At 39.1% G+C, this 19,690-nt stretch overlaps 1 protein-coding gene across 1 annotated transcript in view; it reads right to left on the reverse strand.

Moving 5' to 3' along the window:
- Positions 1–19,690, reverse strand: part of LOC124615834 — a 128,745-nt gene that overhangs the window by 102,825 nt on the left and 6,230 nt on the right. The window contains exons 2-4 of the mRNA XM_047143984.1: positions 13,019–13,309; positions 12,267–12,624; positions 12,077–12,180 (exon numbers count right to left, since the gene is read on the reverse strand). Coding sequence (XP_046999940.1) covers positions 12,077–12,180; positions 12,267–12,624; positions 13,019–13,309 — 753 coding nt within the window. The remainder of the gene's footprint in view (positions 1–12,076; positions 12,181–12,266; positions 12,625–13,018; positions 13,310–19,690) is intronic.

A 19,690-nucleotide genomic window follows, 5' to 3' on the forward strand; every position in this document is an offset into this window, starting at 1 on the left:
TTCATTTCAAAATACTGAATTCTTTACTGTGTGTGCTTAGCAAACAAAAATTAAAAATTGTTTGAAAATATAGAGTACATTAAATGAAGTACGTTCAACAGTTGATTTTCTCAAACTGAAGCTTATGCATTAATACAATGACAGAAAAAAATCGCAACACCACGAAGGAACTGAGCAACATAAATTAAAACTGGTAGAAGTGTTTCTAAATCTGAAAGATCATGTCTATTCAAAACTCGCACTAGTCACATTAGAGTGGAGCTAGCAGTGCCATTATGGGGATGCAAATCAGGTGTGCATTAACACATGCTGTAATGTTCATGAGCATTAGTTCCCTTTCAGATTGGACATGGCGAGTTTATGTCAGTCAAGAATGCCTTTAAGGTGACAAAGATGTCATTATAAATACCTCACTGACTTTGAACGTGATTGTGTAATAGAGCTACAAGAAGCTGGATGTTCCTTCTGCAATACTGCAGAAAGACTTGGCAGGAATGTACACACTGAACATGATTGCTGGCAGCAGTGGTCATAAAAGACTGAGCTCCAGCAAGTCACTTGGCACTACTGATAGGTAAGACCATCATGTTCAGCATATGGCTCTAGCACATCATACTGCATATGCATCAGCAATTTGAGCAGCAGTTGGCACCACACTGACACAACTGTTACAAACTGGTTACTTTAAGGATAGCTCTGAGCCAGATGCCCTGTAGTGTGCATTCCACCGACCCCAAACAACCATCCTTTGCGACTTCAGTGGTGTCAAACAAGAGCTCATTGCAGGACAGGGTAGAAGTTTGTTACATTTTCTGATGAAAGTTGGTTCTGTCTTGGTCCCACGATGGCTGTGTGTTGGTTAGGAGGAGACCAGTTGAGGGCCGGCAACCAACCTACCTGTGTGATAGACACACAGAACCTGCACCTGGAGTTACGGTCTGGGGTGCGATTTTGTATGACAGCAGGAGCACTTTTGTGGTTATCCTGCATGCCCAGACTGCAAAACTTTATGTCAGTCTGGTGATTCTACCTGTTGTGATGCCATTCATGAACAGTATTCCAGGGGGGTGTTTTCCAACAGCGTAACACTCACTCACAAACTGCTGTTGTTACACAATGTAATCTACAGAGTGCTGACGTGTTGCCTTGGCTACTCGATCACCAGATCTGTGTTCAAACTATCACACATGGGACATAATCAGATGACAACTCCAGCAACATCCACAAACACCATTAATGGTATCTGTATTGACTGACCAAGTGCAACATACGTGGAACTCCATCCTACAAACCGACGTGACCCGGTACCTATACAACACAATGCATGCATGTTTGCATTCAACAGTCTGGCAGTTACACCAGTAATTAATTTACCAGCAGTTCACATTTGCAATGGCTTATCTCATTCTTACATAAACCTGTGATCTTGCAATGTTCATCACTTAAATGCATTACCTAGACAAATGCATTCCCAAAATTTCATTACTCTACATTAATTATTTTTTGGAAGTGCAATTTCTGTTTGCAAGTGTAGTTTATTCCTTCTGCTCCAGCTAAGAAAGGTAGAAAATTTCTATGAAATGGTAATAATTAACTGGTTCACAGTCTTTAAACCAGGAAACAAGGAAGCAATGGGATAAGCTGGATACAGCAGTCACTACTGCGAGACATGTACAACAGCATAAGAAATGGAAGAGACCGCATTATATTAATGTGAAGAAGAATCAGACAGCAAGAACTAAATATATATTGTGTAAAGGACATTCATATTATTATGTTTTGAATTACAGATATCAAGAAAGGATAACAAGAGGCTGACACATTAAAAGGTAAAAGATCTTAAGATATCAGACAGCACAGACTATTCTCAAACAGGGTACTATCAATTTTATGCTGCCACAAACTTTCGTCCAACTCTGATTTTCATAGTATCATGTAAACACAAAATAATGAAATTTTTAAATGTTTTATTGTCAGAATTGTCCTCTAAATCTAGCACCCGCACAATGTGAAAGAAATGAGCGAAACGTGAGACATCATCTTGATAATGGTTCTGGTCTCCTAGAAGATACTATCCTAGGGCGGTTGCATTTTCTTATATATACTAAGCATGTAGCCTAGTTATTTGCATTTGCCAATGGCCTTCTAACAAGAGGACAGAAGAGCAGCCAAAATAGATCAGAACATTCTCTTGTCCTCATGGTGGAAAACTCTCTTCAGAATGTGGCAACAGCAGACCTTATCAATGGTACTGAGATGCAAAAGGTAAATGAAGGAATGAATGCATTAAAGGCAAGGAAAGTGTATTCACAGGAAATAAAGCTTCTAACTGGAAAACAATCATGGTAGTCTCCCCTTTAACAGAATATTCTGTATTACTGACTCATTCAGACTTAAGGAGGGGACTGCCAAAGGGGGAGATGACCATGAGGTAATGACTGAATAGTCAATCAAAAGATAACAATCTATGAGCCAGGGTGTGGAATGCTTGAATTCTAAATGTGGTAGGGATGCAAGCATATATGAAAACAAAAATACAAAAGCTGAAAATGCAAGGGGTGGAGGCCAGTGAATTGAGATGGAAAGAGGATAAAGATGTCTATCCACAAGAATAGGGGCAATATTATGAAAACAATAGATTGCTATTCACCATAAAGATTACAAACCGAGTTGCACACAGGCACAATGAAAAAAATATTACACATATATGAAAACAAAAATACAAAAGCTGAAACTGCAAGTGGTGGGGGCCAGTGAATTGAGATGGAAAGAAGATAAAGATGTTAATCCACAAGAATAGGGGCAATTTTATTAAAACAATAGATTGCTATTCACCATAAAGAAGACAAACCGAGTTGCAGACAGGCACAATGAAAAAAATATTACACATTGAGCTTTCAACCAAAGGCTACTTCAGAAAATAACACACACACACACACACACACACACACACACACACACACACACACACACACACACATTCCCACAAGCCGATACATCTCATGCACACATGACCTCTATCTCTGGTCACTCTCGGTGACTGCAACTGTTGCACTGAATGAAAGCTCCAATCCAGAATGGGGCAGTAAAGTAGGAGAGATAGTAGATGGCTGCCAGATGCAGCATCAGGATGATGTGGGGGAAGGAAGGGGGTGGGAATGGGGAGTGGAAGAGGAGAGGAGCAGAGAAGGGGAGAAGATCAGTGGGTGCACTGGCTGAGAACGGTGCACAACGAGAATGACTAATTCCTTACTTCCAACTTGGTCTCACCATCTTTCTCCAGGTCCCTTCCTAAGAACACCAACACTTCAGGAAAAAAGCCATACACAGCCCAAAACAGATCCTGAACTAATCATCCTACCTGCAGAAGAAGTTTCCACCACCGTCATTCTGAATCGCAATGACTACCTGGCTGAAGGCCTCTACCAATTGTCTGATTCCTGAAAGAGTCATCCCATTGCAGAAGTTGTCCCACATAATCTCCAATTCACGATTACAGCCTTAGGCCCTTCCCACAACCTCTGCTCCGAATCTATTTACCTGCTTATTGTAACCCCCAAAAGCATTTTGGCCCTCACTGACCAACACCTCCAACCAACTGGCCAACATATAGCCTCCCACATCAAAGATACCAACCACTTCCTTCACAGACTCTTCAAGGTCCCCACCCCTTTATCTTCTGGATCCCTAGTTGTCACTGCTGACACCAGTCCCCTTTACACCAACATCCCTCAAGCCCACGGCCTTGCCACTATTGAACACTACCTCTCCCAAAGCCCTCCAGATTCTAAACTCACTATCTCATTCCCCATACACCTTACAAAATTTATCCTAACACACAATGACTTTTCCTTTGAAGGCAAGGTATACAAACACATCTGCAGCATGTCCATCCTCTTGGCACCCTCCTATGCCAACCTGTTTATGGGCCATCAGGAGGAAACCTTCCTAGCCTCCTTAACCCCAAACCCCTAGTCTACTTCAGGTTCACTGATGATATCTTCATGATCTGGACTCAGGGTCAAGGCACCCTATATACATATTCCTTCACAAATACAACACCTTCTCTCCCACCCACTTTATATGGTCCTCCTCAACTGATGGTGCCAGCTTCCTGCTCATTGACTTCCTCCTCTCTGATGGCATCATCCACAGTTCTGTCCACATCAAACACCCCCACCACCAACAGTACCTGCCTTTCGACAGCTGCCATCCCTTCCACACAAGATCACTCCAATGCAGCCTGGTCACCTGGGAATGGAATATGTGCAGTGACACAAACTCCCTTGCCCAGGATACTGAGTGTCTCACAAAGGCCTTCACAGACAGGCACTAACCCCCAGACTTAGTCCACAAACAGATTTTCTCTGCCACATCTCCAAAATGCCCCACAATCCTCCTACTGACCACATGAACCATCTACAAAGGAGTGCCCCCATCATCACCCAATACCATCACAGACTGGAACAACTGAACCACATCCTTCATCAGTGCTTTGATTATCTACCATCATGCATCAATATAAGTCACATCTTATGCAAGATCCTTACCATCCCTACCAAGAGGTTTTCCATCACCCATCCAACAAGTCCTCCTCTACGTCACTCCCAATCCCAACCCCTTACCACAGGGATCGTATCCCTGTGGAAGACCCAGCTACAAGACGTGCCCATCCACACACCCAGCACACTATTACAGTCCTGCCACAGACTTATCCTACCCCATGAGAGACTGGGCCACCTGTGAAAACAGCTGTGTCATATATCAGCTCTGTTGCCATCACTGCACAGCTTTTTATGTTGATATAACTACCAACCAGCTGACCACCAGGATGAGTGGCCACTGCCAAACTATGGCCAAGAGCAAATGTTGGATTTAAATAGCTGCTTCGCAATCTGGGCCATCTGGATCCTACCCTATACCAGAAACTTTTCTGAGCTCCGCAGATGGGAGTTATCCTACAACAACTTTTCTGCTCCTGAAATTATCCCAGCCTCAACCTGCAGTAACCTACTGTCCCCACACCCCCTACCCCTTAGTTTCTGCCCCCTCTATTTTATTGTCTTCTCCCAAATCATGTACCCTCACCTGCTCTCTGCCAATGCACTCAATGATCTTGTCCCCTTCTCTGCTCCTCTCCTTTCCTGCTCCTTGTTTCTCCCACCACGCACCCCTCCCTCTCCTACAGCCTCCTGACGCTGCACTTAACATACTTGTCCTACTGCCATCCAGTCACTGTGTGCTCCGCCAGACATTGCTCTTCTTTCTATAAACTGAGTACAATTCATTATAAATGGGAAGATAGGGAAAAGGCTGAGTTACCATGAATGTCTCAGTGAAAGGATTAATCTAACCAGAATCTAAACAAAAACAAGGTCAACAACTACAGTGTTTGCATACATGCTGATGTTACTAACAGAAGATGGTCATAAGGGGGGGAGGGGGAGAAATCCAAGGGAACTGAAGAGGTAATCCAGCACGTAAAGGGAAATGAAAATCTAATAATTATGAGGGAATGGAACACTTTAGTAGGGAAAGGTACAGAAGGTAGAATTACAGGAGAAAGAGTTCATGGGGTTGGCAGTAAATTTTAGCTAGTAATAGCAAACATAATGCTCAAAAATCACAAGAGAAGGAGGTGTAGCTGGAAGAAAGCATAAAAAATTACCATTTGAGTTACTTCATGGCAAGTAAGAGATTTGGAAACCAGATACTCTATTGGAAGTATACCCTGTTAAAGTACATAAATCAGAACTTTGTGTTTCCTCTCCTCTCCTAAGGTGGCACTTGGTTTTGTGTTGTGTGAATTTCTTTGCCCCTAAGAGTTTATTTTCCATGCTTTTACTCTATGAAGTTTTTGTTGTTGCTATGAGTCATCTTTCAGATATTAAAGGAAGAAGATCACTATTCATCAAAGAGTTGTGTTCTTGCTATAAAATTATATCCTAAGTTCACCCACAACAGATTATGGGCCCAAGTTTGAGCACTTCAGGTTCTGAGAATTAAAGTATTTGTTCGCCAGACTATTTTTCCATTTACTAGGATATTCGTGAGACTGCAAAATTTTTGCAATGGCAGACACAACGCTTCAGTTGAGTGATGATAGTATTTGCACAAACATTCGCAAATTATCAAGTGAAGATCAGTGGGAAACATTGAAACTTTTTCTAAAGGAACATTCTCTTAATTCGATTATAGATGGTACACGTCAGTTGAAACATTGAAAGATGACATCACATCTATAACAAAACACACATTACAATTTGCGAACATTTTCCACGACTTGTGCACTGAAATGAACAAAATGAATCCAAATGCAACTTTGCCCCTTTTGCTGCTCCACCATAGTATTTTCAAAACATTAGGACTCGAATATCAGTTTTACAGGCTGACCTGGTGTTGAGTTCCTGAATATGAGCAAACGACAAAGCTTATTATTGAGAATTTGCATTCAATTGAGAATTTGCTAGCTACACAGGCAGCTGGTGCTTTCTATGCAAAATCAAACTCGGATGAGCAACATCAAAAACAGAAAAAAATTGCAACAGAGGGGAGTAACTCAAAGAAGAAAGAAAGTCCTATGTATCTGTATCTGATAGTACAGATTCTTGGATTATGGACTTTGGCACAACACATCATATTTCACAAAATAAACCGAATTTCACTACATTCAAAAAGTTTATGATTCCACAATGTGTACAGACAGCAGGCAAAGAAATTGTTTTTGCACATGAGACTGGCAGTACTAATATTGAAATATTCATAAGCAAAAGGTGGACACCTGCTTTGCTTGAAAATGTCTAGTATGTACCTGATGTCAGACACCAACTTTTTTCTGTCCATCAAGCTGTGACTTATGATAACAAAGTTGTTATCAATCAGCGACATAGTGAAATAGTCACAACAGGAAGAATAGTTGGTTCAGTATACATTATGAACAGGTGAGTTTGTCCTCTGCATTCACAAGTCATGATTAACTTAGCAACTTCAGAAGAACAACTACAATGTTGGCATGAGAGACTCGGTCATCAAGATAAACATCACGTACGAGATGTGCTCTCTCGTTTTGGTATATCAGTGAAGTGCCCTGGTACCACATCGTTTAATGATGGATGTGCTCTTGGCAAATTCCACAGTGAACTATTTAGATATTGCAGAGATCATCCACAAACTGTTGGTGAGTTGATCAATGCAGGCGTTAATGGACCCATGTCTGTTGACTCTATAAATGGTTTTTTTAACTATGTGAATTTCAAAGATGATTATTCTCATTCATTCTGATATATTTCATGCGAAATAAATCTGAAGTGGCTACCAATCTGAAAACATTTTTGAAGGAATGTGATGCTGTTGGTCATAAGGTAAAAGTACGTCAGTCAGACGGTGGAGGAGAGTTTAATTGTAACATGGTAGCCGCTGTGCTACAAGATCGTGGTATTTAGTTTTGTATTAGGTGTCCGGAAACTACTGAGCAAAATGGTGTTTCTGAACAAGCAAATCGACATATAGTTGAATTAGCTCGCTCAATGTTAACGTCTAGTAAGTTACTTAAATCATTTTGGGCTCATGCATATGACACAGCTGTTTTTCTACGCAATTGTATTGGGAAGTCAAGTGTTGAAGGTGAAACACCTTTCAAATTGCGACCTAGCAACGTGTTTGACAGTTTTAGCTATCTACACATTTTTGGATCAAAATGCTATGTTTATTTCCCACCAAAGAAATTCCAGTCTAAGTTTGAAGACGAGGCTACGCCTGGCCATTTCATTGACTACGTGAATGACGAAGATTGTTACAAAGTGTGGATTCCATCAAAACATCGTGTGATGAAATAACGCAATGTTGATTTTCAACCAGAAATGCTATGCACAACTGGAAATTTGATTGATTTGGAATTTAATTCCATACCTGAATAAACAGGAGAGAAAAGTGAATCTACTGTTGATTAGATTGAAACTAGTCACCAAGAATATTCGAACGAGTTACCAAATCGATGTCCAGTTCGTGAAATCCATCCCCCTGTAAAATATAGTGACTACGAATTAGGGTACCAGCCTCACCACTCTCAAGAAGCAAATCCATTAGTTTGTCTGACAAAAGCAATCCTTAAAAAGCAATGGAAAGTAGTAATTCTAGTAAAAGGTTTAATGTGATGAAAGAAGAAATGAAGGCATTTGAAGAAAATAATACCTGGGACTTGGTAGAACTGCCTTAAGGAAAATTATATTCATAATCGATGTGTACTTCGTATTAAATATATACCTGATGGATCGATTGATCGATACTATGCTCAGTTGGTTGTGTGTGGTATGTTTCAACGTGCTGGACTTGATTATGATGAAACTTTTCGTCCAGTTGCTCGTTATGACGCTATTGGTGCTGTAATAGCAATTGCAGCAGAAGAAAATTTGAAACCTGTCAATTCGATGTTAGAACTGCATTTTTATATGGTGACTTGGATACAGAAATATACAAGGTTCAGCCAGAAGGTTTCGATGACGGGTTATGTCACGTTTGTTGCCTCAAGAAATCACTGTATGGACTTAAGCAATCACCTCATTGCTAGAATAAAAAGTTTCATTCATTCATGAGAAAAAATGGCTTCATTAATTCAAAAACAGATACTTGCATTTATATTTGACAAAGCAAAGCATAAAAATTGCTGGTTGCTGTTTATGTCGATGATGGACTTATGAAAATGTAAGATGTAGAAAACTAAAATGGAGTGAAGAAAGGGTGTAAACACTGGCCTTTTTCATAGGCATGACAACCACCCAGTTATCAGTAAGGATGAATAGGCATAGGCAGATGGTGTATTCTGGCAACACAGACTCCAGTTTCTCAGAACCCCACAGGTGGGAACTAGCACTACAAGATGTCCTTGGTTCTCGTCATCCACCTGGCCTTAATTTACATCAATTTCTTCTGCTCAGCATTTCTTCACAGTAACTACTTCTCTCTTCACTCCATTTTAGTTTTCTACATCTTACATCATCTGACCTGTCTATTTTTCGTCAGCCCCCCTTACACCTATGTTACATGTAATGCACTTAGCTTTTCACTCTTATTAACTCATGCACAATGTTTTAGTAGTAATCTCTGTCTTGCATATTACCCTGTCCTTCATCTTTAAGCTCTAAGGTTTTCTAATCTTGTATGGTGCAGTCCCCAACAATCAGTCTTTCCTTCTCATCCTGTCCACTAAGTCTCTCCTGACCAGGGGTCCTGGGTGACTTTTCTGAACTGTATCCCTTTCCCTAAAGTTCTCCAGCCTTTTTCCTTCACCCCTCTTCCTTCCCCTTCAACTTTTAGGAGCCACAGACTTCAAAAGCTTGTAAAAGTTAAATCTTTTTGTGTGTGTGTGCGTGTGTGTGTGTGTGTGTGTGTGTTCTCTCCTGTCACCGCTTGGTGAGTATATTTTTTTATCTATCCATTTACATTATACAGTAGATGGACCAGATGAGAACGAATGGAAATCTATAAAATGGAAATCATACACAAATACAGATATAAGAAAAGTAACCATAACGAAATGATGGGTAACAAAAGAAATACTTTAATTTTTTGGCAATACAAGGTATCAAAATATCCAAGAAAAGAAAGGAGGATAGCAATATAAGTCACTTATTAATGAAACCTACAAGATGCTAAAGCAAAATGGCTGCAGGAAAAATGTAAAGGAATTGAAAAAGAAAAGGTCTTTGGAAGGACAGATTCTGCATAAGGAGGTCAAAGTAACTTTCAGAGAATTTACAAGGTAAAGTATCAACATCAGAAGTTGAAAAGGGACTCCACTATCATACACGGAGGAAAGAGTATTCCGAGTGTCTTTATAAGGGGAAGGAACTACCTGTCAACACCACTAAATAAAAAGTGGATGTCGGTTCGGACGGCATAAGGAATCCAGTATTACATCTATATATTAGACTCAGAATTGGCTATAGCTTTAGAAGAATCCCAATCAAACAACATTCGGGTCGCACACTGGCTGCGGACATCTACACACAGCCACCTCACTCACCATATCTCTCTGTGTGTAGTTAGTTTATGTTGAATTCTGTCAAGGGTGAAGTTCATATCCCTACACTTCAGTGAAATTGGTAGGGAAGAACTTCTTACCACTACAGTTACTGTAAACATCACACTAAACCTGCACGAGAGAGGTTTGGCAAGAACAAGAATACCATGCTGAGATTTTCATTCTGCAGCTGAACGTGGGCCGATATGAAACTTCCTGGCAGATTAAAACTGTGTGCTGGACCGAGACTCAGACTCGAGACCTTTGCCTTTTGCGGCCAAGTGCTCTATTATCTGAGCTACCCAAGCACAACTCACGATCCATCCTCACAGCTTCAATTCTCCCAGTACCTCATCTCCTACCTTCCAAACTTCACAGAAGCTCTTCTGCGAACCTTGCAGAACTAGCACTCCGGGAAGAAAGGATATTGCAGAGACATGGCTTAGCCATAGCCTGGGGGATGTTTTCAGAATGAGATTTTCACTCTGCAGTGGAATGTGTGCTGATATGAAACTTCCTGGCAGATTAAAACTGTGTGGCGGACAGAGACTCGAACTCGGGACCTTTGCATTTCATGGGCAAGTGTTCTAGCAAGGTTCGCAGAAGAGCTTCTGTGAAGTTTGGAAGGTAGGAGACGAGATACTGGCAGAACTGAAGCTGCGAGGACGGATCGTGAGTCATGCTTGTGTAGCTCAGATGGTAGAGCACTTGCCCGCGAAAGGCAAAAATCCCAAGTTTGAGTCTCGATCCAGCACACAGTTTTAATCTGCCAGGAAGTTACAAGAATACCATGTTGGTATCTGTATTGTTGTACACTGCTCATTTCCAGAATGTATCTATACATTAGCATAAAAAACTTTATATCTTCTCTCTTGCTGGCAGTGACAAGGTCATGTATTTACATTCAGTGTTGATAAAAACTAGAGCCAGTAATCAATGTGTACATTTTTATATGCTGCATAGGTTACAGTATACAGTTTAGATGAAGTCTGATCAGGACATTCCTTTTATATATACAGATAGTTCGAACAAGTTGCTGGCAGCATTGAGCATTGGACGGGGGCAGGGGGAGGGGGGTGCGGGTGGGGGGGGGGGTGGGGGGGGGGGAAGCTGTGTGGATTAGAGCCCTGTACGTCTGGGAAATCCAAATTACAACTGAAACTTCTCACATACTGCAGAGTTCACAAGATACAAAATGTTCTGGCTGTCTAGCACCTGTTCACAATCTTAGCACATTGCTAACTCTGCAAAAAAATCAGTGTCTTGTCATGACCCAGGCACAAATAATGAATTATTCACTCACTGTTACATCATCATGCCTAACTATAGTTACTGAAGTACTCAAAGAACACATATTGTTGTGGTGCTGAAAGTGATAACTGGCCTGTGAGTCAGGGTACACAATTCATAGGACTCTCATTTCAAAGTTGCTACACTGCCTAGGCTACAGTATTTTTAGCATTAGCCAAGAAGCACATGAAGTTTCAAGACAGCTTATGAATGTGGAGAGCACTGTCCGATAAATAGGCCTTACAGTAAACAAACACAAACCTCAATCTTTGTCTAAAATTTCTACCTTGTCTATCTTATCTTATTACCATATTAACTAAGCTGTAATAGTTCAACATGTGTTCCACGATATTTTCCATTCTATCGGTACCATTTTGCCAGAAAATTATTTCACTATGCGTCTCATCTGAAGCTCAGGCCTCAGCTTTTCTTCACAATAATTTTTAGGTACTTATATCTGTAAATATTAGATTTTAATTTAATGACACAAACGAAATGTGTAAATTAATTTTTTACCTGAATCAAGGCAACATATGATGAAAGCTGTCAAGAGCAGCAGATATGAAAATAAAAATCTGAGGTACTAAAGAACTACCTAAAAGTTGTGGTATCAAGGGAGTTAATAATATGCAGAATGATTAAAACCATATCTTGCAAACGAATTGAATGATAATTATTCTTAGAAATAGTTGTAAATATTGTACATGATTACTGGAGATGCTGGTACATATAATAAGTGAGGAAGAGAATGGAAAAAAAGAGACTTACTTCGCCTTCTTTAGAAAGGAGAGTATCTTGAAGTCTTTCATTTTCTTCTTTTAAGTTTCTTAAGCCATTAGCTTCTGTGGAACTTAGATCCTCCTTTACAGCGACTACAAAAAGACATACACAGTAAGATAAATGAAGTGCGAGATAATATTATGCACAAAATGTATCAACTTACATATGTTGTACATACCTGGTGGTTTAGTGGTGCTACAGCCCTTGTTTGATGCTTTAGCTTCACCTACAGGGACAGAACTGATAGGAAATACAACAGCAGGTTTTTCAGTTGTTGCTACTAAGTTTGAAGGCTTCTTTGGCTGGAATTTTTGCACCTGGGGTGGTAATTTTGAAGTCTGGAAAGTGGTTGGAACTTTAAACTTCGAGTTTTCAACATTTGTTGACTGTTTCGTGACACTCTTTGGCTGGTTATTACTAGTTCTGAAACTGAAGCTTCCTGCAGGAGGCTGTAGGAAAGCAGGAGTCTCAAAACTGTTGACATTTTTCTCGTTGTACTTATTCTTGGTTTTAACAACATTTGCATCTCGAGTTTCCTAAAGGGAGGATAAAAAATACTGTGTACCAGTTTACATTATTTTTAACAATAATGTGCACACTTTAACCAAAATATTTTAATGTAACAATGGCAAACAGCCTATGAAACACCAAATGGCAAATGAAAAAGTCTAACACACAAGGAAAGAAAGGGAAAAATTGGTTTACCTTTTGTTGGATTTATAAATGCTGTCAGATTATTATGTATAAAATCAGCATTACAAATGCCATTAAAATTCGTTTTCATACACAAACAGATATGGATGTTTCAGAAATGAGAAAAACTGATGAAATCATAACATCATTTACAGTTTTAGGAAATATTACATCATTATGTTGAATTATAATCATACACTGTAACATAATGAAAATAAAGTTATTTGCAGTGCTAACCTCAGCACATGATTGGGAAGCTTGTGTAGCAAGCAGAAAACATTCTTCAACAACATCTTCTGATAAATCTTCATCCCAGACATCATCATAGGGATCAGTACTTGATGCGTTGAAAGAAGATTCATCCAGAGGTGGTTTTGTGCTGCAACTCGGAGTCAAGGTAATATCTAACCTTGGCTTCTTAGAATTAGTGCCAAAATCCTTCTTAACCTGAGGATCATTTCCTAAAAAGCTAAATGGCCTCTTATTTAAACTAAGCCTGCTATGCTGATTTGACATGACACCGGGCATCTGGAACAATACCAATATATGTTACTGTAGTTTTATTAACTATGCAAACAAAACTTTCAACATGCTTAAAAGCCACTTAACAACGAACTAAATGACAGATTTCAAAAAAATTACATAATTAAAACGAAGTTTACACGCAATGTGCTGTCACACACAGTGGCTGTATGTGATCCTGCATGTGTATTTTAGTACAGAACTTCACTAGAGGATAGGTTCATTGTACCCTCTGCTTGTGTTGTCTGTGAAACCACAAAGGATAGGTTTTACTTGCTAACCGCAGTATCTGAGATTTCATATCGATTTGGCGGGAAATCCATATTCATATCAGACACAATACCTACAATTTAACATGGATTCCACAAAGTGACAGACATCTGCCGACACTTAACTGACATTTAGAAGCAACAGTACAACAAAAATTGTGGATTAAAGCAGAGGTAATGTGATGTTATGAAGTCAGTACCCGGTAGGGTTACAAAAGTAACGCAAGAGAACACTCACAGACAGCAATTTATTCATTGTATGTCTCTATGTGTCTTTCCTGAAGTCATCAACAGAATAGCCTGCAGAATCGCTTTTCCCAAAGACACAATACATCTGCAGCAGTTGGTCAAAGTGGTAGAATTCATGTATTATGGAAGGGTCTCAAAAAAATAACCTGATGTTTTAATTTTTCTTTGGTTTTCCTCAACTGCTCTGGGCAAATGCTGAGATGGTTCTTCCAAAATGGACTGAATGCTTCACTTCTTTAGTCTTGTCAAACTCTACTCTTCAACAATGCATGTATACCGGCCAGAATGCAGACGGATATTAGCATGAATCCCAGTTCAGTGTAGCACTAGTTGTTTTTAATATGGAGTGTGATTATGGTTGAATTCTAAAGTTTGTTTCTCTATTACATCCAGAGGAAGTTTTATGCTGCATCTATGTGTGCCACATCGCTGATTACTGAAGCCCACCTGTTGATGCTGCACGCATGCGCACGTGTATGTGTGTGTGTTCTACATTGGAAGAAGCCTTATTGGCAAGAAGATTAACTGTACAGCAGTCTTTTCATTCTGCCTGTCTGTGATTACACATCTCCTATATACGGTGAGTAGCTATCTATCATTTTCATAATACTGAATTTGAATCAAATATTTCTGACACTTTCCCAAGCAGCCTTCTTACTGCCACACAACATTTCATCAAACTACTTGTCTCTGAAACACTCTCAAATCTGTGGGCAAATGAAGACACCCTCTTTGAGATCTAATTCACCCAACTGTGGACCTTCCCCCCCCCCCCCCCCCCCCCAAGTGCTTGCGTACTTCAGTTTTGTAGATCATGTCCTTTCGCAAATTTTTTATGTGTTGTATAAAGATAACTTTAGAACAAAACATCAGTACAAATTACAACCACTACAACCTAGAATACCAGATAACTTTAGAACAAAACATCAGTACAAATTACAACCACTACAACCTAGAATACCAAATGGAATAAGATATTGAACTCTTGTGGCCTGTAGTCCATACTGAATATTTTTACCATATTGTTTCATTCTTGCCAAATGTAACAATTACACATACATTGACAGCTAAATTCCTTCTATTTTCCTTTATGGGCGAAAAATCTAGATACAGTGGAGGTCAATGAAGTGAAATGGAAAGAAGACAAGGATTTCTGGACAGATGGGTAAGGTAATATAAACATTAGCAGAAAATGATATAACAGTCCGAGCAGAATTTGTTATGAATAGAGAGGTAGGGCAGAGAATGAGTAACTGTGAACAGTCCAGTAAATGGTTGTTCTCGTCACAATTGACAGCAAACCAACACCAGCAACAATAATTCAGGAATACATGCCAACATTGCAAGCAAAAGATGAAGAGACAGAGAAAGCATATGATGATATTGAAAGGGTACTTCGTTATGTAAAGGGAAATCGAAATCTAACAGTAATTGACAAGAATAATATACAGAAGAATGGAAAAGAAAACAGAGGACCTAAGAAAGGAAAATTGAGAATGGAATAATGACAATCTTATGAAAATGATAAGACTGTTACTATATAGTGTAAATGTTGAATTGCACACAGGCACAAAAAAACACTGCTAAACAAATAAGCTTTAGGCCAGAAAGCCTTCTTCTGCATTAGGCAAAACACTCGTGTGTGTGTGTGTGTGTGTGTGTGTGTGTGTGTGTGTGTGTGTGTGTGTGTTGTCTCATACTGAAGAAGGCTTTTTGGCATAAAGATTACTTGTTTAGCAGTCTTTTTGTTTGTGCCTGTCTGTGACTCAACATTTCTGAGCAGCAATCTACCCTTTTCTTAATTTTCTCAAAACTGAGCAAATGTTCAATGATGAGTAGTTAGGTTTTCGGAAAGTTAAATGCACCAGAGTGGGAGGTCTGAGGTTGTGGTTGATAATGGAAGCAAAACTGAATAAAAATCAAGGCATAATCACAGGGTTTGTCAAACTAGAAAAAGCTTTAGATAATTTAAAATAGCACAAGATGTTTGAAATTCTGAGAAAAACAGAGGGAAGGTGTAGGGAAAGACGGGTAATATACAATGTGTACAAGAAACACGAGGGAATAATAAGATTGGAGGATCAAGAACGAAGTGTTTGGGTTACAAAAGGTGTGTGGCAGGGGTGTAGTCTTTTGCCCCTACTGTTGAGTCTATATATCAAAGCAGAAATGACGGAAATGAGAGAAAGGATCAAGAGTGAGATTAAAATTCCAGGTGGAAGCAAACAAGGATAAGATCTGCTGATGATACTGCTATCATCAATGAAAGTGAAGAAGAATTACAGGGTGTGTTAAATGGAGTGAACAGTCTAATGAGTACAGGATATGGATTGAGAGTAACTTGAAGAGAGATTAAAGTTATGAGAAGTAGCAGACATGAGATCAGCAAGAAATTTAACATCAGAATTGAGGATCACGAAGTATACAAAGTTGTGGAATTCTGCTACCTAGGCAGCAAGATAACCCAAGACATACGGAGCAAGAAGGAAATAAAAAGCAGACTACCACTGGCAAAGAGGGCATTCCTGGCCAAGAGGAGTCTACTAGTTTCAAACAAAGGCCTTATATTTGAGGAAGAAATTTCTAAGAATCTACGTTTGGAGCATAGCATTATACAGTAGTGAAACATGCGGACTGTAGGAAAATAGAAACAAAAGAAAATCAAAGAATTTGACATTTGGTGCAACAGAAGAATGTTGAAAAATAGGGGACCAATAAGAAAAGAAAGGAGGGTGTTCTCTGCGGAAATGGTGAGGAAAGGAATACATGGAAATCACTGAGAACAGCTCAAGAAGTGGAAGGCCATCAATTGCTAGAGATTACATCTCTCATGTTATTGCTAATGACATTTTGAGAGAGGATTGTTGAAAAACACGTGAGGTTGCATATCAGGCCAGGCTGTCTGTCACTTCAGTTTACAGAATCATAACTGAAGAACAAAAAGCAAGTTGCAAAAGAATCACAGAAAAATGACTTCAACATTATCAAGCTGGAGGAGAACAGTTTCTGAAAAAAAATTTAGCACACAATGAAACCTGGATACGAGATTTCGAGCCAGAACGGAAGTCTCAGTCATCGCAATGGACTGACTCTCCTGCACCGATAAAATTCTGCCGCCAACTCAAAGGCGGAACTGATGATGATCTTTGCGTATCACATTAATGGAGTCATAGCTAGAAACAGAGTGCCTCAGGGGAGTCTGTAACTGGCACATACTAGAAGCTGTTTCTACAAAATGATCTGCAGCCAAAAATTCATCAAAGAAGACCTGACATGCTTGCAGCTGTTGTCCTCATTTTGTACGCAGTGGGAGACAGCATATTGCCCAACCAGTGAGAGAAAACAATCAACAAATATGGATGGGAAATATTTCCCCATTCACTATACAGTCCTGATATGAGCCCATCTGTCTTTTATCTGCTTCCAAAATTGAAGAATAATTCCATGGAAAACATTTTGATACAACTGATGAAGCTTCCAGTGAGGTGACCCAAGTAATTAGACAACTCAATAATGAAAGTACCCTATCCAGAACACAGAAGTTGCCGAAATGTTGGGAAGTGTCATAAGCAAGACTGGAGATTATAGTGAAGACCTGTAAAGGTATTTCGTGAAATAAATTATTTTATTACTTTCTATCTTACAGTGTACAGAACTTTTGAAATGACCATCATATTATTGTAAGAGAACAGGAAGAAGGTGAAGATGAGATCAGAGATACAATACTGTGAGAAGAATCTCATGGATTACTAAAAGACCTAAATGGAAATGTGCCCCTGGGTGTAGACAAAATTAACTCAAAATTATTGAGATCCTTGGGAGAACCATGACAAAATTATCCCATCTGGTGTGCAAGACAAGAGACAGGCAAAATGCCGTCAGGTTTCTGGAAGCACATAATAATTCCAAGCCAAAAAAAGGTAAGTACTGACTGGTGTGATCACTACTCAAGCATCAGTTTAAGAAGTCATAGTTGCAAAATATTGACTCAAATCATTAAAACAAAATAAAAAAAAATAAAAACTGGTGGAGGCAGTGGGGAAGATAATTTTGGGTTTCAGAGAAATGTAGAGCATGTGAGGCAACACTGACCATGTGACTTTTCTTGGTGAATAGGTTGAAGAAAGGCAAACCTGCATTTATAATATTTGGTGATTTAGAGAAGGTTTTTGACAGCGTGGACTGCACTACACTTTTTGAAATTGTGAAGGTAGCAGGGAGAAAATACAAGGACCATAATATTACTTACATCTTGTACAGAAACTGGATAGCAGTTATAAGAGTTGAAGGACACAAAAGGGAAGCAGTGGTTGAGAAGGAAATGATACAGGATTGTAGTCTGTCCTTAACGTCATTCAACCTGTATATTGAGTAAGCTGTGAAGGAGACCATGGAGGAATTTGGAAAGGGAATTAAAGTCCAGAGAAAACAAATAAAAACTTTGCTGTTTGTCAATGACACTGTAATTCTGTCAGAGATGGCTAAGCACTTGATAGAGTAGTTGAATGGAATGGATAGTGTCTTGAAAAGAGGTTGTAAGATGAACACCAATAAATTAATACAAAGGCAATAGAATGAAATTGTATTAAAGTCAGGTGATGCAGAGAGAATTAAACTACGAAATGAGATGCTAAAAGTAGTAGCTGAGTTTTGCTATTTGGGGAACAAAATAACTGATGATGGCCAAAGTAGGAAAGATGTAAAATAAAGACTGGCAACAGCAAGAAAAGAATTTCTGAAAAAGAGATATTTGTTAAGATCTAATATAAATTTAAGTGTTAAAAGTATTTTCTGAAGGCAAGCCCCCTGTATCTGGAGTGTAGCCTTGTATGGAAGTGAAATGTGGATTACAGCCAATTCAGACAAAAACAGAATGTAAGCTTTTGAAATGTGGTGCTACAGCAGAATGCTGAAGATTACACTGATAAAAAATAAGTTACTGAGTCAAACTGGGGAAAAACAGAATTTATGGGATACAAAAAACGGCAAAATCAAATGGAAGCAAGGATAAGAAGTGAATAACTCCATGGATTAAAGTATCCTGTGATAGGAAGAGAAAGCTCTACATAATTCAGAGAACAAGCTGCAGTCAACATTTGAAACTCCATTACCACTAGTATTGTTGACTCCTCCACTGTTGTTAAAAAAGCAAACTCATGTACTATACTCAAAAAATAAAACACTCAAAGAATAAGGCAAAAACCATTGCAACATTATTAAACAAGAAACAAACAAAAGGCAATAGAATGAAACTGAGCCCCAAGAAAACACCTCTGGCAGAAATGGTGACATTCTCAAATCATTGGCTAGTAAATTCAATGATTACTTCCTCATGGCAGTAGCAAACACTGTATGTAGTATTAAACAACCAAATACAGATTTCTTAGATTTACTTATATGCACCACTGACAGATAGGCCCATTAGTTTCAAAAATACAATGCATAAGGAGATTGCAGAATTCATCCTAAAAAGCAATAATTTAGATGGTGTTTCTAACAATATATTACAAGGTCATGCTGACTTGAAAGGACTACCATTAAGTTACCTTCGCTCTCAATCAACGACCCAGGGCTTATTTCCTGACAGACAAATATACTGTAGTAATTCCCATCTACAAAACTAGAGATAAGCTCCAATTACAATCCTATATCACCCCTTACAGTCTTTTCAAAAGTTTTTGAGAAAGTGGCTTATGATCAAATACTGACTCATTTGACTGAGTAGAGCTTGATAATCGACTCTTGGTTTGGCTTTTGTAAAGGATTCTCCACATGGACAGCAACATAAGACCTCACAAATGATTTGCCAGCAAAGCTAGATAAGAAAAATTATCCAGCTGGTATATTCAGTGATCTTTTCAAAGAATTT

The sequence above is a fragment of the Schistocerca americana genome, chromosome 5, assembly GCF_021461395.2.
Source record: "Schistocerca americana isolate TAMUIC-IGC-003095 chromosome 5, iqSchAmer2.1, whole genome shotgun sequence".
In the NCBI taxonomy this organism is placed as follows: Eukaryota; Metazoa; Arthropoda; class Insecta; order Orthoptera; family Acrididae; genus Schistocerca; species Schistocerca americana.